Genomic DNA, 22,475 nt, shown 5'->3' with positions numbered 1-22,475 from the left:
CAACCACAGTAACAATCTAATGATGAATCAGTAGCGAATATACTGCCCTGTTCACAGTTGCAAACTATTACATGTGTACCCGATGCGTAGATAAACACAGTCGTCGGAGGACTTGTTTTCCTACTACATATAGCCCTGTATTTTCAACCATTTTTGCCACTTGCCTCATAATGCCCTGAATATACATTATATTATGTGTTGTTTGCCCTTGGAATTTTGATTCTTTCATTTCTATTTTGTCATCTGTTCAGTTTCAGTGTGTCACATACAACTAATATTAGAAGGGCGAAGTAGATAGACTAAATTGTAGATACCAACTTGGTAACTAGATTTGCAAATATTAGACATGTAAGCTGAGACAAAATTCGATATGACCACTTCCACATGAATTCTATTTTATTTCTACCATTTTTCGTATCATTTGTTTACTTCCTGTTAGGTTACAGAACGTATTTTCTCGTTTTGTTTTACGGTACATAATGTGGCTGATTGTAGATATGTCATTTTTCACAGAATGTGTGTGTTTCTGGCAACTCTGGAAAGAATCGCTTCACGACGGGATATGACGTAACAAATGCAATCAAATGTGTGTGTAAAACGGTAAATCGGGCTTTTTTGAACAACTGTAGCGCCGAAATGATGCATCAACGAGATAAATGTTACTGAGAAACGTTGTTTGTTTTGATGTCCTCTATACGTTTCAGTTGTCCGTGGGCGTAATTCCTGTATAACTGGAGAACTGATTAAGGTGCAACACCTTTCCAAAAATATAGCTGTTTACATACCGATCGTTTGAGATGTATTTTAGGACATGGAATGAAGTAAAATGAACACACTTCGTTGCACCTTTTCGTGAGATTAGCACATTTATCTCCTTTTTACCCCTCTTTGATGCTTCGGCACCCTTTTCCTTCCTTTTCTTTCATGTTTTGTTAAAAAAATGGACAGAAAAATAAACTATTTACACTCTTCTTGAGCAGCTACATAAAATCCTATAGTCTCATTTTGTAGAGCAGAACGAGAGCTATGAAACAGTATTGCAGCCCCAATAGTTTCCAAGATAATGTAGCAAAACCGCGAGAAAAAACACAAACTTCAACAAAACCTATTCGGCAGAGCCACAGTTCTCTCTGCGGTCCGCGCGCATTATACATATACAGAAGGCGAAGAAAAAGAGCATTGAATAAAGGCATTTTATCAGCACCTTCTTTTGCACCTGTTTGAAAACATTTTCAGACCCTTTTCCGATCACAATTTTGCACCTTAAAATCCTTTCTCTATACATAAATACAGAGTGTCCGAAAAGTCACGCAACCCGGTGTTTACGACCGTATAACGGAATAGCGAAACGGAATGAGAAGAAACGCTTTCTACCAAGAAAATGCCCTGTATATTGGGAAAATTTAGAGAGACAAACATATGTAAGAACTTGCATGTTTTAATAACAAATAAGCAAAGTGTTGCCAAAGGCGGAAAAAAAATATTTGCAAATCGTGTGTATTGATGCACAGAACTCACTGAGGTAAATTATTGCAACATTTCTCAATACCAACGAACAAGTTGGATGGCCATCTATTGAATTTGACAGAAAAAGAACTTTGACGAAGTTTCAAAAACATTGCAGAAGGGAATAAATGGGCTGTTCCAAAAATCGATGTTTTCACAATATTACGCAGGACGCTGGCAACACTGTTGGTGTCACGTGTCACTAACAGACGTGTTTCACCTCAGGCTATCACACTAAGGCACTTTTAACGACAAAGGAGAAAGTTGGTTATTCTCGAGCATATGCAATAAATTACATACACCTTGCAACCCTGAAATGTGGGTACAGAAGAACGTGTATGAATTGTTATGTTTTCTGTGCCTTAGGTAGTTGCTGTTTGCCGCGAACGGCATTCCAGATTGTGTCTACTTATGCTCACGTCTTGTGTGTGTTTTTAAAATGCCATATTCTACACAGGAAAGAGTGTTTATTGTTGAAGAATATGTCCGAACATCGTCATATTCTTGCGTAAGAGAAGCATTTAGGGATACCCACATTTCAGGGTTGCAAGGTGTATGTAATTTATTGCATATGTTCGAGAATAACAAACTTTCTCCTTTGTCGTTAAAAGTGCCTTAGTGTGATAGCCTGGGGTGAAACACGTCTGTTAGTGACACGTGACACCAACAGTGTTGCCAGCGTCCTGCGTAATATTGTGAAAACATCGATTTTTGGAACAGCCCATTTATTCCCTTCTGCAATGTTTTTGAAACTTCGTCAAAGTTCTTTTTCTGTCAAATTCAATAGATGGCCATCCAACTTGTTCGTTGGTATTGAGAAATGTTGCAATAATTTACCTCAGTGAGTTCTGTGCATCAATACACACGATTTGCAAATATTTTTTTTCCGCCTTTGGCAACACTTTGCTTATTTGTTATTAAAACATGCAAGTTCTTACATATGTTTGTCTCTCTAAATTTTCCCAATATACAGGGCATTTTCTTGGCAGAGAGCGTTTCTTCTCATTCCGTTTCGCTATTCCGTTATACGGTCGTAAACACCGGGTTGCGTGACTTTTCGGACACTCTGTATATTCTAACAATAGAGGGTAGTCGATAATACATTATTTTTACATAATGACTTGTTGAGGCTATGTTGCCTGGATTCAAACAGGTCTAGACTTGGAAGGAGGCTTATGGGGCTGCAGTCCTGAGTCACCATTTACAATAGGATCTCCAATGGCGAAGTAATTTTGAAATTAGATAATGGAATGTGACAAAAATATCGCTAAGAAATTACCAATTGTCAAAACTTGAACAGCTATAACTATGGATATAAAGAGTTGGGCAATGTAGTAATACTACTAAATCCACGTAGTATGGCGATGTTGTGTGTGGCTGGGTAGGAAATGAGAGAGATTGGGATAGATATGCTATTAATAACATCGCGTCGTGGTTAGAATACCGCACATTCACAGCAGAGACTTATTTTTAAAATTATTACTGTCCAAATGATATTTCGTCACCATTTCGGGTTAAACGTCATGGAAAATTCTTGGACCAGACGGCGACCATAAGGTGGATGCAACGGTTCCGTGACCACCGTCGATACAAAAAAGACACTTGTCGTTCAAGTGGGCAAATGTGCGAGCTCAGTATGTCCTCTGCGATCGGCTAGCTTTCTTTCACACAGGCCTTATCGCTGGGAATGTCTTCAATGTGAGATTTGGTTTTTCATGTGAACAGCATGCCCTTTTCTGTCTAATAGCGTTATTTTTCAATCGATTCCTCATCTCAGGCCTGTACCCAAGATTTTTTTGAGGGGGGGGGCAACCTTGGTTCTATATATATAATATAAAATTGTTATGAAATATATGCCATTTATTAAATAATTAATTAATATCATTCATTAATTTATTTATATATATTTATAAACACATATATAAACAAATTAATGCTACATTTATAAACTAGCAAATTAATTCCTTTAACGACTGGTTCAAAATGTCAAGAAATTACAAGATAGGTGAAATGTTTTAAATAAGTGTTAGATATTATTTAATTATTGCTTTTTATTAAAAATGATAAATTTTCATACTTTTATTATATTATGTTTTTATAATGGTGTAAATCTATTAATTGTCTCTCGAAAGGAAATACAGAAATGTAGCTAGAGATTTCAGCACTCCCTGCACCGAATTTGCAACCCCCTCCCCCCCCCCACCTAGATGTAGCTGGCATACTTAGGCATTGTAGAAATTTTATGTACTTACTCTCAAAAAGTGAGAAACTTTAAAAAGACATTAGTTTCCTATTATGTTAAGGCGAGGAGGGACAATTACGCAGTAGTTCTGCATTTATTTCAATATCGTCGGATTGGGCACTGCTATTTAAAAGAAGGTTTAGTATGTAAGAGAGTATGAATTTCTCTCCATGTTGCAAGTGAAAACTGTTTCTCAAGTTGATTAGTAAGCTAGACACGATGTTTGAAAAATATGATGAATAAGTATTTACAGAATCCCATGTATTCCTTATGGGAAATCAACTTCAAGTTACGGCTAATCAAATGGGAGTTTCTACTTTTCCTACTACTATGACATAGTTCAACGTGTCCTTTTTCAGTCCACGTACTTTTCTACGTCATTTGATGTTTCATATTCCTTAGAGAACGAATAAAATAATGGTCCCATAAACCTAATGCATTTCTCATACGGCCATCCTGGCAGTGTTGCCAAACCTGATGTGCATAAAAGAGCTACATTTCACCATTAATAGAGCTAAATATGACTTTCAAGGAGCTAGATTAACGAAGGCTGCATACGAGTGGCTCCTAGGGTAATTTTAGGTGTCAAGAGGGGTGGGGGCACTGCTATTACCGTTAGCTTTAAAGTGATGGCAATTTTTTCTTAGTTTTCACCCCCTATATTTGGTGGCATCACACATCTCAATAAACCAATGATGTTCATATGAAATCGAAAATAAAGGATTCCCGGCTACAGCTCCATTTCTAGTTCAATTTGATATAATTTTAAAATCTTATCTATGGCTGCAGAGAGAGAGAGAGAGAGAGAGAGAGAGAGAGAGAGAGAGAGAGAGAGAGAGAGAGAGAGAGAGAGAGAGAGAGAGAGAGAGTGTACAACACACAGTCTGACATCATTCTTTGTTTTTCCTTCTTTGTATGTGTTTATGATGCTATTCTTAGTAAAATATGTTTGAAGTCCAAACTATCTTTGTTGTTATAACACAAACTCTTACGCTCGAAAAATTTTAATGGGGGACATTTTTAATACAACAAGATCGTTGGTGGGAAGGTGGGAGATCCCCCTTCTACCATAGGAATTCGTACCCTGAATGTGACCACCAACGCTATGGAATTATCCTTATAATGAAGATCATGTCTGAATGTGAATTAACCACAAAAAAGGGGACATTTTCTCCTCAAATCTGCAGTTCGAAAATAGTCAAAACAGGGAGTAAATATGGTAAACTGTCCAGGCCAAATTGGAACATTTAGTAGCTTCGCATAAATGGTTATAAAACTAAAATTACTAAATATAGTAGACTGCAGACTTCTGGAGTCTGCCTCTCTCCAGAGACAACCCATTCATTTATACAAGAAGAAAATCCAAATTCTTGCAAAATCTCAAAAATTATCCATAGTATTTTTGTATGTTTGCATCAAAATATTTCATAGTTCGAGGGGGGGCATGATATGTGTGTATGTGTGTGTGTGTGTGTGTGTGTGTGGGTGTGGGTGTGTGTGTGTGTGTGGGTGTGGGTGTGCGCAGGATGATTCAAAAGTCCAACACCATAGGACAACTCCATTATTACTGCAGTTAACGAAATATGGAAAGAGGAGAAAGTTGAAGTATGTGGTTTTCAATCTAATGTTCGTGCATTCTACGTTGGAAATTCAAGAACATTAGATGCATGTCTGAAATTCTCACCTAAAATCACACATCCCGAGAATCGACTCTGGTACTACCGACTGGGCCTCCTCCAAGTACATAATAGCTACACTTGCTTCATACCTAGTGATCCTCTACCAAACACATCCATTGAATTTCAAATTCACTCTTCATGTACTAATAATGCATATTGTAGGTGTGTGTGCAATTCCGAGGTCCAAGTTGTCCCAGTGACCCACCCTGTCATACTAGCAGAAGGACCACACTGGAGTCCCGAGGAACAGGTCCTGTATTTCATCGACACTTATGAGCAGACGGTGAATCGCTACGACCCTTCTACAGGGAAACTGACCCAGGTCTACCTTGGTAAGAGAAATGACGTTTTTACTGTTTTGCACGATTTTTAGTATTGAAGTGTAGGGAGCTTTCAGACCGAAGCGACATGTGTGGCTTGAAAACCAACCTTCACAAATAAATGCAACCTTTCATACTAAAGTGACAAGCTGCTGTACGTACATGTTACTCTTATTAGTCCGTTTTCTCAACGTACACCATTCCGCCTCGGTCTGGCGGTCGGGCATTCGCAGTGAATGGTTTTTCACAGACAGGAAATGTCTGTGTCGCTTGCTACTCCACTTTGGAGTGAACCCAATGTCGCTTTAGATCTGAAAGTTCCTTTAGATATTTATTTTAACTTTTCTGCAACTATTCTGAAGCAAGAATCCTATGTTCGAGTATAATTCAGGATAAAATATGGTTATTGTTCAAATTAAGACGAAAGAAGTGATGCTGCCTTTCTGATATTTGTACTCTGCTTGCTTTCCTAACTTTCTATTCTCGGTCCGCTATTAAAGCGAAGTTAATGAAAACAAATGCACATGGTTTCTGAGAAATCCTGTTGGTTATTCCAATAGCAGCTGTGCAAGAACCATCCATTTACATGTAATAAAGTAATACCACTTAACGTACCTGTTATATTAAAGTTGTGGGGCTTTATATTATGAGCTGTACAGCAACGACGAATATATTCAAAGACAAAAAAAAAGACATAGGAATCGAACAATCTCAGAAGTCACGTGGTTTTGGGTAAGGATTTCTTGGGGGCAAAATCTGTGGAGAAAATCAGAGATTTATACAAATTGTTATTGAATCCACAACACACAAATCCTATGTTAATTGATGAATTAAAAAATAATACAAAAATAAAAAGAATTACAGGTGTGACCTTCCACGTAGTACACGCAATTTTCAACCTCACTTCCACGTAGTACACCTTGGATAGCTTTTCTCAGACTAACGAGGCTCTGGCGACTGACCCTATTGCCAGTACAATTCAGTGTGTTGTCCTTATGTGTGCTGAGTATCCCTCTACAGCCTCACCTTTTAGCCCAAGTCAGAATGTTTTAATATTTTAGTTACACGACATTACAATTATGTTATTTTAGTTATGGTAAGGGGCTGGACCCCGTATAATGTGACGGGTGCAAAATAGCTTATGTGCTGACGCACCCAACATTTTAAATTCAAATAAAAAAATACACTACGAGAATAATCGGATGACTGAAAATTGGTAAAACAAATAGTAAATTAACGACTACTTCTGATGAAAAAGTTAACTGCTATAACATACGAATGTCAACCCAAATTGAGGCCCGCCCAGAAGAAGATCCATACATTATAACAGGGCAAGTATTAACAATTATACCGGGTGTTCCATAAATACTTGAGGGGTAACAAATATTTATTGCAAGTAAAGTATTGAATTTACATTAATGAAACCAGTCCAAAACGAACGAGGAACTCAGTTGTTTTTTTGTACCCCTACTAAAGTTTAATGTGTGCATCGCGGGTGACACGGCACACATCAACACGATACTCTACTTCTTGCCACGCTCGCATATGAACTCTCAGCTTCAGCCCCTTTAACCCTCCCTCTGGTTACGTGCCTGTTTGACGAGATAGAGAAATACTCTGTTCAAAATCCTACAAGAAATTTAAAAGCATCTTTGACAAGAAAACGGTTGTTATTTCTTCCAGAACAGGGAATGGTGGCGTTCGTAATCCCTGTAGCAGGAGCAAAGGGCAAGTTCGTGGTCGGCGTGGGCCGTAACATCACCATCTTGACCTGGGATGGGCGGAGCGGCTGCGCTCCTGTGCTGAGCGTCATCGCTCAAGTGGACCAAAACAAACCGCTCAACAGACTCAACGACGCCAAGGCCGACGAACGTGGACGTCTGTGGGCAGGTGAGGGCTGCTTTTGTCCACATTAAATATACAACTGCTATGCTTATTACAAGTTTTCATAAGGGATGTTACTGGGTAAACAAAGAATCGATCAAGCAATTTGATTATCGCAGATGCAAAAAAGAACTTTCGGTTTGACCAAATTCCCAATAGCCCCATCTACATAGTTCGCTGCACTTCTTGGCACAAGGTGCATCCGAGTGTCAGATTGATGCAAATAAATTGTGTTCAACCAAGTGCACGAGAATAGCGGTGTTCAAGTCCAAACGATTCAACAAATCCATGTCTGCTGCTTTGCATATTAATTTGATTGGTCAGAATGTGATCCATGAGTATTACTGTGCAAATTGTCCATCACCATTGTCATGGACAATTTGCACGGTAATACTCTTGGATCCCACTGTACCATGTGGTAATACACCACACTGAGCACAGCTCCAGAACGTAAGACGACTCAGTGTTGCACTTTGTAACCAACTAAACACTTTTTACTTGAAACCAACTAGCCACGTTGATGCAATGACAGCGAAAAAGTGTAGCGAACTAGATGGGGCTAATGTAAATTAGTGGGATAAAGATGATCTTCGAGCTTATTTTGTTACAAAATTCCCCTAAATATGGAGTATTTGAATTTTTTAAGACATATGGAGAAACCTGGAAAAAATTGGGAAATTCCCGGATCCCGTTTATGCTGCTAAAACGCTGAAATCGTACAAATGTCTGGAGGCATACTCTTATGTTACTTAGGAGTGGCGAACACTACACACAAACACCATAGGCATCACCAGAACTTTTTTTGTAGGAGTGTCAGGCCATTGATAAAACTTTGAAAAGTAAACAATAACAATCACCACGGTTATAATTGTTATTACACAATAACAATTATAAACTATGAACCAATTTAATCTAAATGATTATTATTAATATACGTATCTTTGGGGGGACTTTTGTACTCGATCTACCAGATGAGTGAATATCCAGCACTTTTTTCACACAGTGTACTGAATTCACATTTATTCTATTTTCTCTTTTCAACTTTTACACACCTCGTTCAAGAAAAAGGTTCCGAGTTCATGTTGTGTGACCTCTCATATGAAATTGAAACTAAGTTTGGTGATTTTAAAAACTGTAAAACAATTTATTCATTCGATTAAATGGTAGAAAATGAAATCATAACTTAATTCCTGTATTTTATATTAATTTTTTGTCATGTAATGCAGTTTTACTTTGGTTATTCTGTTAACATAAAAACAACAAGCTTCCTGTTTTTCGATGCCAATTTACCTGTTCAACCCCCTTCCCCTTCTCGACGCCCATGATACACATTTTTCTCTCCCTGCGCAGGGACTATGGGGAACGACGACCCTGACACGGGAGTGGAGCCGAACCAAGGATCTCTGTACAGCCTCTCAGCGGACGAGCCTCTTACGCGGAGGGTCACTAACGTCAGCATCTCCAACGGTATCGCATGGAACATGGACTGTACCGTCATGTACTACATAGACAGCAGCACGAGGAAAGTGGAAGCGTTCGACTATGATATAGGAAGTGGGAATTTGAGTAAGGCCTTCCTTTGATATTTCATATTTTCTTACCATTTACATTTAATCCTTGAGACGAATTCAAAAATATTTTCATGAGGCCTCATGATGAAAACCCGGAGTGAATATTTGACCCATTTCATCTTATAGGTGCACGTTGATTTTTCGCAAATGCGAAAACACCGAAAAAATGCGTGTTTCTTTGTGCAGCGGCATGTTATAAACATTTTCATGGTTTTGAAATAATGCGAATTTGACAAAATGCGAATTGTTGTCTTTTTCGCAAATTTCAACACAAAAAACGAAAATACCGCGAAAAATCAACCAATCTTGTATTATGGGCTTAATAAAAGTAAATGCATAAGGTGCTCATTCTCCAAAATACACGGAATAATTCCGACAGCTACATGAAACCACATGCACATGTATGATCCCAAGAAATTTTACCTGTGGGAACGTTTTGCATTTCCCGAGCAAAGCGGAGAGGGTTATGGCGGGAGAACGAACCGCACCTAGCGTCAGACGGGGGCCGTAACATCGGCATTTGTCGCGCGAGAACCGGTAAACAACTTCCTCGAAAATAAGTTTCCAACGCATGCATCACAAGATTAATTTGTCGTGGGACAAATTCATACACATTCATTGTTTAAAAACACAATGAATGTATAAATTTATATGTATATTTGGCAGGAAACGCCAATTGGGGGGGAAAAACACTGAAAAATGATAAATAAAACCACTTTTCGAGAACAAAACACCGAAAAATCGAGGTCCCTACTTATAAGCAGGAAACGCGGTGGTCTAGTCGGTAGGGAGTCTGTCACGCAGGATACCCGGATTCGATTCCGGGCGTGGGTGATCTAAGGTCGGAAATTTTCCGGCCTCTTCCCCTCAAAGCGGCTCTAGGGCTCACCCAGGCTCAAATCAATGGGTACTTGGGACCAACCCTGGGGGTAAAGGCGGCCGGAGTGTGGTGCTGATCACATTACCTCCAAAATGGCTGACATCGAGAATGATTGGGACCTATCCCTACATCCCCGAAATGAGCATTCACGGCACGGTGATATATGCACGGGGAACTTTACCTTCCTTACTTATAAGCAATCAAAGTTAGGGTTGCGGAGCTTTAGAAATACACTGTAGATAGGTAATAAAGGAAAGATACAGCTGCCAACTACGCATAGCAACACGCCGTGAAGGCATATGCGGATGTGGAGGTATGGCTCCACATATTCATAATCTCGGCCATTTGTGGAGGTAATGTTATCACAGTACCACGCTCCGGCCGTCCCCCTTCCCCTGAGCCACTATATGCAGGGATATTGCAGGAAAAAGTTCCATCTGAAATCGCCCTGGAATTCTCGCATGGCCGTCAGACGAACTACCTAATGGACCACCGCTGGGTTGTTCAATGTGCAACATTAGATGTTTTTTATTTCTTTCAATAAGCATTTTTATTGTATTATTTCGAGACCCGATATAATCTCGCTCCCATGTCTACACTATTAAAAAAATATGAAACTCAATTGCCATCAAAACTGGCAACACCCTAATTGGTATAACGCAACACCTATTCGAGTGTCAAAGTCTCCATATTTGGTGTGTAACAAGACACCAAAGATGGTGCTACATAACGCCAATTCCGTATTGACACCAAAGGAGTGTCACATTACCATAAATAGTGGTGGAATATCAGATACATATTTCTTTTTTAGAGTGCATAGAACCGTGTAAGTTTGTTACTTGGGCACAAAGAAACCACTAATTTTATCACTGTTCGCCAGCTCTCCCTACAACCGAAACTAATCTAACTTCGCTTGGAATGTCAATAGAACATTAAAAAATTCATATTTGGAAGTTTGGATTTCTTACACCTAACATGCACAGTTTTTCAGGCAATCGCAGGGTTGTTTTTAACTTCGATGATTACAACATCACTGGAATTCCAGATGGCATGACGATCGACACTGATGGAAACCTGTGGGTTGCGTGCTTTGACGGGTATCAAGTGAGTATTGGTCAACATACTTTATTTATTAATTTATTATATTGCGCAAAATAGATGTATGCCCTATTACAGTACACGGTTAACAGTCGGAAATTTATGTGAAAATATATTAACGATTTATAACAAAGACCTATAAAATACAGAAAAACTTCATTAATCCAGACCCAGACTTCCTTTAATCCGGACAGGGAAAAAAAAGCCGAATGCAAGGTTTTAAATGTGGCTAGAAGTCAACAAGAGAACTTCCCAAGAAAAGGCAGTCAACCACTGATGAAATTCTGATTCCCGCAGACTTTGTACTGTACTGTATAGTGTATTTAGCCCTATGTCCTTTAAATACACCATAATCAACTTGTTTTGTCGCTATAAACGGAGTTTTAATGCACTTCTACTGTTCTTTTAGGTTATTTCAGCTAATCTAGACTTTCGTTAAACCCGCCAACTTACCCCCCCCCCCCCCACCATTAGTCCGCATTGACGAGGTTTTACTTTATACTTAATTCCCACAAAGTATCATGTAATGCAAAGGTTCATACTGAATATATGCAGATGTTTAGGCAAAAACAAATGAAAAGCACTCCATTTTTTTCTAGATGGGGAACATGCCTGTTTCTGAGAAAGAGGGAGGGAGGGAGGGAGGGGCAATTCGGGGCGTTCGCCCCAGGTCCCGCGCTTCAGGGGGAGCAGCGCCAGATAAAAATAATTGTTTGCGAACTACTTATTGCGAGTTTATAAGACAATGGTGCTACCAATTAAGCAACTAATATGACTTCATGGATAGACTTTTAAAATATCCAAAGTTATTAAATCATATTCTAAGGAAAGTGCTACATATCAATCGTGTGCAAATATTTAAATTAAAAATAGTTCATATGCATAATTGATTTAATTGTAGAATGAAATCATGGAGTAAAAATATTTCACAAGAAAAAGTGTAAATTTACTTATGTAATTCAATGAAAAGTATAGGAAAGATAATTGTGGTAAAGAAAGTTTTTGGATATGATAAAAATTTGGCACCGTCAGATAAAAGTAATAGTTTGATATTGAACATACCCAGTTTTGTAATTAAGCATAATGAACGTCGCTCCAGTGGCACATCGGAAATTGAAATAAACACTAATTAAGAAATTTAGTAGTTTCCCATAATTCTTGGTCTTAATCTTAAGCATGTTCTGCTTATTGTTCTTAGGTCATTATACGAGAAATATACACGTTAAATGTTTATTAATTGCGATATTTTTTTATGATTATATAGGATACCTATAATTCAAACTAAAAACCCAAAGTCAGAGTTCTTAAGACTACTGAAAAAGTTTGGTAGTTGGCCTGCGTATACTGTATGCCCATGGTAGGCCCGTATCCAGCGGTGGGGCCTTGCCCCCCTTCAACTAGGAAATATTTATAGCTATATGAAACTATAAAAAGCTACGAAAATAACATTTATAATAATAATATAAATAATAAAAGTTTCAATTTTGTCCTTCCATAAATTAATGTGTTTGTTGTGTAGAGTGGCAGACTCCAGAAGTCGGCAGTGTGCAATATTTGGTAATTTTAGCTTTATAACCATTGATGAACGTCCTGATTTAATCGGGACAGTTGATCCCAGTCCAGATTTTTATGGAACTGCAATTGTGATCCGAAAATATCTCGTTTCTTTAAAACTCACATTTAGACATGTTCTTTATTTTAATAATCATTGCAAACACGTATCATTTAATGTATAAATATAAATTATTTAAACATAATTATCATGATTTTCAGTGGTCCTGGTATAAGAAAGCCGGTCTCCCGTGGCGGAGTAGTTAGCACACGAAGTCTGGGATCCCGGGTTCGAATCCCGTCCTGGGTACGGTTGTTCTTTGAGTGCCCTTTGTCAATTTAATCATATCATCACTCATCTTCATCTTCGCAATTAGCCAAAAGTGGCAGAAATGCGAAGCAAAATTAACCAAAATCAATCAATCGATGAATACGAGAACAAAGGAAATATTAAAAAATTGATTTGCAGAACACAGTAGCCTACTATAAGCTACTGTACTATATATATATATATATATATATATATATATATATATATATATATACAGGGTGTTTCGTAAGTTCGTTTACAACGCTTGGGAGGTGATTGTACGAGTGAAAATAAGGTGGACAGTTCATGTAACGAAATCCCGGAAACGGCTTTGTTGCCGAATTATTGACGTTTAAAAACGTGGGAAAATGATTTTCCGAAGTGAATAATGGCAAAACAGGTGGAGAGAAGTCGTCGGTGTTGGGCGGTCCACTAAGAAATTGGGTACGCTCTTGTCAAAACATCACGCGGCAATGTTGTGCAATATCGGCACAAGGGATTCCCCAAAGGACGCCAACGAAGATGTTGACGAGAGTGGGGTGGGTGTGCGTTCTGCGTGAGCTGGTATCAACGAAAATTGGCATTGTTGAATGGCACCAAAAAATAAAGAAAATTTTCTGAGCGAAGGGCACCATGACGTAAAAAATGAACTGTCATAGGTTGCATACCATGAAGGGAACACAGTATGCTTAATGGAGATGTGAAGGGAACCTCATCACAGACGGTTTTCAAAGTGTCCACCATGTACTTCCAAGCAGAGGCGACAATGGCGAATCAAGGATTGTCTAGTGCGACCCAACAACCCCGGCGTTTCTGCTATCGATGCTGCAGCTACATTGATACGGGCAACGAGGTCCTCGGCTGACACGACAGGTGTTTCGTAAACGAGGCGTTTCATCTCTCCCCAGAGGAAGAAATCCATGGGCGTAATATCAGGCGATCGAGGTGGCCATGGCACAGACCCTCCCCTGCCAATGCACTGGTTGTGGAATACGGTATTGAGGAAATGGCGCACATTCCGATCGAAATGTGGGGGTGCACAGTCATGTTGAAACCACAGTCTTTGTCTCAGTGCCAAGGGCACGTCCTCTAGTAGTTCAGGCAAAAACCTCACTGAGAAATGCTTGATAAGTGAGTCCACATAGGCGAACAGGGAGAATGTACGGTCCAATCAAATGGTCATGCAGTATCCCGCACCACACATTCACTGCAAATCTGTGCTGATGATATGCCACTAGCAGTGCATGTGGATTTTCATGTTCCCACACATGACTGTTTTTACTACTGAACACACCAGTTTTCGTGAAGATAGCCTCATCAGTCCATAGTACCGTATTCTGAAATTTGGGGATAGTTTGAATTTGATGAACAAACCATTGGCAAAAGTCCTCAAGTGGACCAAAGTCCCGAGGTAAAAGGTCTTGCACTTTCTTCAATTTGTATGGGTGCATCCCCTCTTCTGCCAGGACTCGCCACACATTCACATGGGAGGTGTTTCGTTCGTGGGCTAGTGCGCGCGTACTGGTGCCTGGATGATCCATCACTGCAGTTAGCACATCTTCCATAAACCGTCGTGTTCGCACACTTCGCGGTAGTCCAACTTCTCGACGAGGTGGCAACACAGATCCTGTTTCCCGAAGTCGAGTGTCTACAGTTTGAAATAAGGTGTGCGATGGTAACACCCTATTTGGAAAACGTGCCCCATACAGACGCCTTGCAGCACGGCTATTACCTCCAGCCTCCCCATAAATCAGATGCATGTCCGCCAGCTCTTGGGACGTGTAAGCAGCCATCCCTTACACCGGGCTACAAGTGTTTATGGCCGTTAACACTAGTACACTTCACAGAACACGATGGGCTGTGGCTAAGAATGAACACTTAACACTGCTAGGTCAAATGTTTGCCCAACACTACTGTCCAAGAACCTCACGTCTTTCCATTCAACCGTGAATGTTTAACAACCTGCTGCTGGCGCAGCACCTGAAGCACGAATGGCACAGACACGTGCGCTCCTTCATGAGGAAACCTACACTGTTGGCGCCCCTAGTGGGAAATGTGGTACTTAACATCAGATCACACCGATCTCCGGTGTGATCATCTCTTATGAAAATTTCTGTGTTTTGTTAATATTATATCAATCGGAAAGTGATCGCTAACGTCCAGAATCTAGGCAGACAAAAGGCACTAAAAATATCATTGCTTATATTAGGCAATAACTCTTAATACTGTGCAGTGGCGCCAACTTAAATGGGCTTGTGGGGCTTGAGCTCGCCCAATAATTTGCCTGTTATATATTTTATTAGAAATAAAAGTTCTCGCGCATAGGAAAAACTTTTTCATCATTAGGCTATACACAAAAAAATCCTCACAACTTAAGTACTGACATCAAAATATTTCATAAAAAATTGTTACGTCTCCAATATGATACTTTTCAGTGTCCTATACTATTTACACTACCCGTGGTCCCATCGTTATTGGCAAAATAAGGGAGGAAAGGCCTCATAATCAGGATGAGGATCGATAGGCACTAAAAACTCTAAAAATAGGCAGTGAAAAAGGCACCGAATACAATATAGGCATTATAATATACAGACAAACATGGGCAGATTTTTCATTTTCCCGGATTAGGCACTCAAAAACAGTTTATTTTAAACAGGCACTTATTAAAATAGGCACAAAAACAGCCACTATAAAATTCACTTATTACTCTCAGAAATTGCCCGAAACTATTTTTAAATATAAAAGCTTAAATTTTCTGTCCAAGGAAAAGAAAAAGCATTTTTGTGCAAATCCTAAGCATATTTATGACATATATTGCAAGGCACTTTCTGTCCCCCCCCCCCAATTCACGTATAGCAACACATTTTACATAATATATTAACACATATAAAATATTGTTTATGTCAACCTTGTTCCCCCCCCCCAAATGAAAAAAATTATCATAAGTTGGCGCCTCTGCTGTGTACGACACAAATCCTTAAGTTGAAAACCTCAATCAGATAGATTTTTATGATTTTTGCATTATTAAGCTTTCAATTTATCAATTTTTGCAGGGCTATAAAGTTGGTTCACTTGACCTTAAAAATGTAGCAAGCTACTGTCAAAATATTCACTTTCTCGTACTCTGTTAATTCGTCCGTACGAGAACCTAACTCAACATAACAAACGTAACATAAAATGTACGGCATTTCAAGAAGAGGGAACCACAACTAAGATGTTTAACCCCGAAGTGTGAGTAGGTTCGTCCAACTTACAGGACGAGTTTCACAGTTTTTAGAAACGAATGGTATGACTTAAGATGACCGGACCCTCTCTCAGATTTTCTTCATATTTAGCATACTTACTAATTGAGGCCTGCTAATGACGAATCTGAAGTTAAAATTTGTCGGAAACGTCTCGAAATTGCAAAATAATTGCGAACCATTGACGCTAGCCCCACGAACCATTGACGTGTGGTTAGGTTAGGCAAACAGTTAAAATTTGGTGTCGTGGTAGTATCAGGAATACTTATTTTCTTGTGAAACAAAAAAATTCGCGAAAATAGACAGTTTCCATTCCGAAAACTAACGCCTTATTTTAGCTTATTTTGCAATTTCTAGACGTTTCCCACAACTTTTAACTTCAGATTCGTGATTAGGAGGCCTCAATTAGTGAGTATGCCAAATATGAAGAAAATCGGAGGAGGGTCCGGTCATCTTAAGTCGTTCCAAACGAATTATCGCGTGCACACACGAATCGAAATGGCAAGTGGAAGATAATTCAATTTTTTAAAATGAAAACGGACATAAGCTCCTGCGAAAGCTTATAATCCTTACCATAGCACACTTGGTCAATATCCGAAGAAATTTTCTTCATTCCGACAGTGGTATTACATCGAGTTCGTTCTTTAATCTATCTGGTCCAAGGAACTAGTTTAATTCTGAATTGATAATGGTGTACACACATTTTTACATGGTTTCTAATAATGCCTGTAAACACATACTTCAGAGTCTTTGCGTTTACTTACTCTCAGTTTTCAGGAGAACGATGGTTTCCTTATACTCTATATGACTCTTTGCAAGCATTCATTCATTCACTGTCATCTTGGATACGGACTACTGCTGCCATGTACACGCGCAAGGGGTGCGAAGAGTATTTCGTTGCTAAATGCTTTCGTTCTTAGCTTACGAGGGTCACGTTTTGAGCTCTAAATATTAAAATAACGTCCCCAAACACTTTAAACACATGATCACGTAATATCTAGTCTCGAGCACAAAACCTCCTTCTGAAGCCTCTCGTGTCCTAGTCGACCGGAAACAAAGGAAAGCCTGCTCATGTAAGCTAAATTTCAAATCATAATTTCTCCGGTAAGCTTTTAACTGTGCTAATTAGTTTCCCTAAGCTTCGAACTTACTCCCACAATCGTTTCCAGTCTGTAAGACTTACGAAAACTCATTCAACATTCTGAACCGTTACAATCTATTTTATCTAGTCACATTCATCCTTTTCGTCACGATTAAACCACAGAGGTTAAAGCAATGTAAAATAACCAAATACAAAGGAAACAAACTGTGCAACACCACCACTCGCGAAAATTTTCGGAGCTACGAGCTCGTTATGTGGAAAAACCCTTCCATTTTGATAGGTTTTTTATCCTAGTAACTTCCAATACATTGCTTAAACAAACCAAGTTTAATGTAAAAATGGAGATTGATCTGATCATTACAACGTGACTGTTTTTGCTGCACGAATAAGAAATCACATTGCAGTCCGAAGAACCACATTAGAAACTAAGCAAATTAACTTACACCACAAAAACTAGTCCCATCTGACAAAACTGCAAAATGTCGAAGCAGCCAAGGAAGACAACCGCATGCACACAGCCTACCTTGCAGCGTTCCCTCAAATGAATGCTACGCAGGCCGACGTCATTGTGCTATCAACACTAACGCCATCTATTGTGAAATGAAATGAGTGGAATTTTATTTCGTTTCAATCAACAGAAGGTTTGCTATTTGGTTATGTAGATTAAAATGAATAACATTTTCAGAGCAGTATGAGAACAATTGACAACGGTACTTTGCGGAAATCAGAAACAGAGAGAAAGATATAGACTGATTTTCGTTAAATTTTAAGTTCGCAAATGTTGAGCAGTGAGAAAGAATAGAAGAGCAAGGAATAAGATTCACTCACACGGAAAACGTTTTCTGCACAATGCAGTGTTTCGTATTTGTATTTTTGCATTAGACGTCGGTTTTGTGTATATTTATAATCGTGACGCTTCATACTTCTAAATTGACCTTCTAGTTAATGTATCACTTCATTATCTCAAAGTTGTGAATATAATTCAAAATCATACGTGTGACGGTAGTCAAGATTTTCGAATGGATGCAATGGTTTATCAAAAAACATCATAGGATGTTTGCTAATAAACGGAGCAATTGTTGAAACAGAAATATTATCCATATAAATTGCATCCCAAGCTTTATTTTTTGACAAGATATTTGTACTATTACAACATAGACATTACATCTACAAACTAAATATGGAAAGAAAATGTTATTTGATAATTGTTATTAAGCGTCGCTCTTCTGTCACATTTGGGTAATCGCGGCGATGAGGATGAGAGATGGTATGATGAAATTGATGAAGAGACACACAAATAACACCCATGCCCAGGCAGGTACTCGAACCCGGACTCCTTGGCATCGAAGCACGTTGAGTTAACCACTCCTCCACGGAGGTAGGCAAAAAGGAAGAGAAAATAAAAGGGTAGACAGTGCCTAGCTTATGTTCCCTGTAACTTTCTTCACTGCGCATGACCTCAACGTGTCTTTCGTGTAGGTGGACACCTGAATCGAACTTATCACTTGATTATCGTCGCGATTGGCCAAACATGGTAGAAAAGCGACGCTAACTAACAAAAATCAGATGTAATTATCTAACTAAACTAACTAACTCCCTAGCCTTCGTAAACCCGAAGGTTCATGGCTGCAGCAACACAGGCCTTCCATCTGTCCCTATCTTGAGCAAATTCTATATACTCCTTTCCATCCCTACTGATTTCCCTTAGGTCCATCTCAACGTTGTCCCTCCATCTTCGTCTTGGCCTTCCTACAGGTCTCTTACCATCAGGTTTCCCAACAAGAATCCTGTAAACTCCTCTTTCCTCTCCCATTCGTGCCACATGGCCTGCCCACCTAAGTCTTCTTGATTTAATTATTCTAATAATATCTGGACATGAATACAAATTATGTAGTTCTAAATTATGTAACCTTCTCCACTCACCTGTCTCCTCATCCCTTTTAGGTCCAAAGATTTTCCTAAGGATCTTATTTTCAAATACTCTCAATTTATGTTCCTCTTTCAATGTAAGGGACCAAGTTTCACTCCCATATAATACTACACGCAAAATTACTGTTTTGTATATTTTAACTTTTAGTTTCTTAGATATTAAACGAGAAGACAAAAGTTTATGAAGAGAGAAGTAACATGCATTTCCTGAATTAAGCCTACTTTTTATTTCCTCTTTAATATAATTTTCATTTGTTAATATTACTCCTAAGTATTTGAATTTGGAAACTGGTTGAAACGAGTTGTTATCAATAATTAGATTTTGATTATTACCTAACACTTGGTTTCGGCCTGTAAGCATATATTTAGTTTTCTCTTTGTTAACTTCCAAACCTATCTCTTTAGCAGTTTTGAAAAATATTTTAGCATTATTCTTAATTGTATTCACATCATCCCCCAGTAAGTCTACATCTGCATATGCTAACAACTGAGTCACTCCATTTAATTTTAGTCCTTCTTTAGTTTCTTTTACCTTCCTAACAGCATATTCTAAGGCAAAATTAAAGAGCAATGGAGATAATGCATCTCCTTGTTTTAACCCATCATGAATTGTAAATTTGTCAGACATATTAATACCCACACGAATTTTACTTTCTGTTTCACTGGTGCATATTTTTATCATACTAACAAGCTTCTTAGGTATTCCAAACTCTACTAATATATTATATAATTTATCTCTTTTGACTGAATCATATGCTTTTTTGAAATCAATGAATAGCTGATGGACATTTTGATTATATTCCCACTTTTTTTCAAGTGTCTGTCTGATGTGAAAAATTTGATCTGTAGTTGACCTGTTACGTTTAAATCCACATTGATAATCACCTATAATTTCATTAGCATATGGGGTTAGTCTTGTTAAAATAATGTTAGATAATATTTTATATGTTGTTGAGAGTAGAGAAATTCCACGGTAATTATTGCAGTTCATTTTATCACCTTTTTTAAACACAGGAACAATTATGGATTCTTTCCACTGTTGAGGGATTTCTTGTTTATTCCATATTAAACAAATTAATTTATGAATTTGACATATTAATGAATTTCCACCATATTTAATTAACTCAGCTGGTATTAAATCAATGCCAGGTGCTTTGTTATTCTTTAGCCTTTTAATAGCATCTTTAACTTCAGTCAAGTTAGGTTCTGGAACTAAAGGTTCTGCTGTGAGGACTTCATTTACTTCTGATTTATCTCCTACATGAACATTTAAAAGGTCATTAAAGTAGTTCTTCCATCTATTTAGAATATCACTTGGGTCAGCTAGAAAATCACCGTCTTTATCTTTTATCAAGTTTACTTTAGGTTGCCACCCCTTTCTAAACTCATTTACACCTTTATATAAATCTCTGATATTTTTATTTTTGCTGTTTGTTTCAATTTCGTTAATTTTGCTTTTCAAGTAATCTCTTTTTTTACTTCTAAACGTGCGGTTAACTTCTCGCTTTATTCTATTATAATTGTTTAGATTTGTATTATCAGAGTTATTTAACCACCTAAGTCTAGTCTGATTTCTTATTTCTATTAGATTATGACATTCATCATCAAACCATGGCTTACTTTTGCTCGGTTTATGGTATCCTATACTTTCTTTAGCTGCTGATTCTATTGCATTACGTATGTGCTCCCAATTCTTATTTACGTCTGTTTCATTTATATTTTCATCATCATTTAAATCCTGCAAAACATCAAATCTATTTGACAGTTTAATTTGGTAATCTTTCTTAATTCTTTCATCAGTAAACTTTCCTGTATCAAATTTTAGAACTTTTAGATTTTGTTGCTTATGATTTATCACTGAGAGTCTTTCTCTTAATTTAGCAATTACTAAATAATGGTCACTGGCACAGTCAGCACCTCTATGTGTACGAACGTCAATTATACTAGTATGCCTTCTCTTATCAATGAGAATATGATCTATCTGATTATGAGTTTTACCATCTGGAGAAGACCAGGTATATTTATGGATATCTTTATGTTTAAAAGTGGTACTTTTCACAATTAAATTCTTTGAGGTTGCAAAAGTAATCAATCTTATACCATTATCATTACTTAATTCATGAAGACTTTCTTTACCAATCGTGGGTTTAAATGTCTCTTCTTTGCCAATCTGTGCATTACAGTCACCTAACAGAATTTTCATATCATACTGAGAAAATTTATCAAAGACCTGTTCTAACTCTGTATAAAATTCATCTTTAGTATTATCATCTTTATCTTCCGTTGGTGCATGTATGTTTATTAAAATAATTTTACACCACCTACCCTGTAAAACTGCGTATGATATCCTATCATTAATAAATTCTACTGTTTTAAGAGCTGAGATAATTCTATTATTTATGAAAAAGCCTGTTCCAAAATTATGATTTTCAGTACCACCATAGAAAAAAATATAATTTTTAGTTTTACAATTCCCTTCTCCTGGCCACCTAACTTCCTGGACAGCTACTACATCTAATTTATACTTAACTATCTCATTAACTGTACACTGAAATGCCCCAGGCCGGTAAAGGCTCAGAACATTCCAGGTGCCTAATTTAATAGCCTTATTCCTTACGTAGATCTTATCCTTAGTCCAGGGACCTCCCAAAGTAGTCCCCACCCGGAGATCCGAACGGGGGACTATTTTACCTCCGGAATATTTTACCTTGGGAACATCCATGGCCTTATATTGCTGTTTCTTGACATTTTCTTTTTATTCAAATACAGGGTTACCAGTTACACATAAAATCACGCGAACAATGTTTATGATGAAAGTATTAACTTCGTTTGCTTCCAGGTCCTGAAGATCGATCCATCTACAAGGACACTGCTGTCTACAGTGTCATTTCCAGTCGCCCAAGTGACGTCAGTCGCATTCGGAGGTCCTCAATTGGACATTCTCTACGTCACGACTGCTCGGAAGAGACTGACGGACGACGAGATCCAGCAGCAGCCACTGGCGGGCTGTGTGTTCCGCGTCACGGGCCTCGGTGTCCAAGGACTACCTGCTAACTCTTTCAATTACAATGTGTAATGTTTAATAAAAGCAATAGAATACAATATCCCTAAACAAAGGAGTTTGACAAAGCCTGCTTTATGCAGACAAGATGTTGCATTTT

The 22,475-nt window shown here is 38.2% G+C and overlaps 2 protein-coding genes across 2 annotated transcripts in view; one reads left to right on the top strand and one right to left on the bottom strand.

Moving 5' to 3' along the window:
- LOC145996898 (regucalcin-like) overlaps positions 1 to 17,917 on the bottom strand; it is a 113,105-nt gene extending 95,188 nt beyond the window's left edge. The window contains exon 1 of the mRNA XM_083133470.1: positions 17,829 to 17,917. Coding sequence (XP_082989596.1) covers positions 17,829 to 17,848 — 20 coding nt within the window. The 5' untranslated portion in view covers positions 17,849 to 17,917. The remainder of the gene's footprint in view (positions 1 to 17,828) is intronic.
- On the top strand, positions 2,647 to 22,415 carry LOC145996910 (regucalcin-like). Its single transcript, XM_083133482.1, has 6 exons — positions 2,647 to 2,732; positions 5,590 to 5,759; positions 7,431 to 7,637; positions 8,982 to 9,197; positions 11,074 to 11,186; positions 22,154 to 22,415. Exons 1-6 carry the CDS (start codon positions 2,725 to 2,727, stop codon positions 22,388 to 22,390), a joined length of 951 nt encoding a protein of 316 aa, XP_082989608.1. The 5' UTR covers positions 2,647 to 2,724; the 3' UTR covers positions 22,391 to 22,415.
- Positions 22,416 to 22,475: the final 60 nt, after the last annotated feature.

This window comes from Lepisma saccharinum, chromosome 1 (assembly GCF_977018435.1).
Source record: "Lepisma saccharinum chromosome 1, izLepSacc3.1, whole genome shotgun sequence".
NCBI lineage: Eukaryota > Metazoa > Arthropoda > Insecta > Zygentoma > Lepismatidae > Lepisma > Lepisma saccharinum.
Note: the sequence above shows the minus strand (reverse complement) of the source record. Positions and strands in the feature narration are given on the sequence as shown.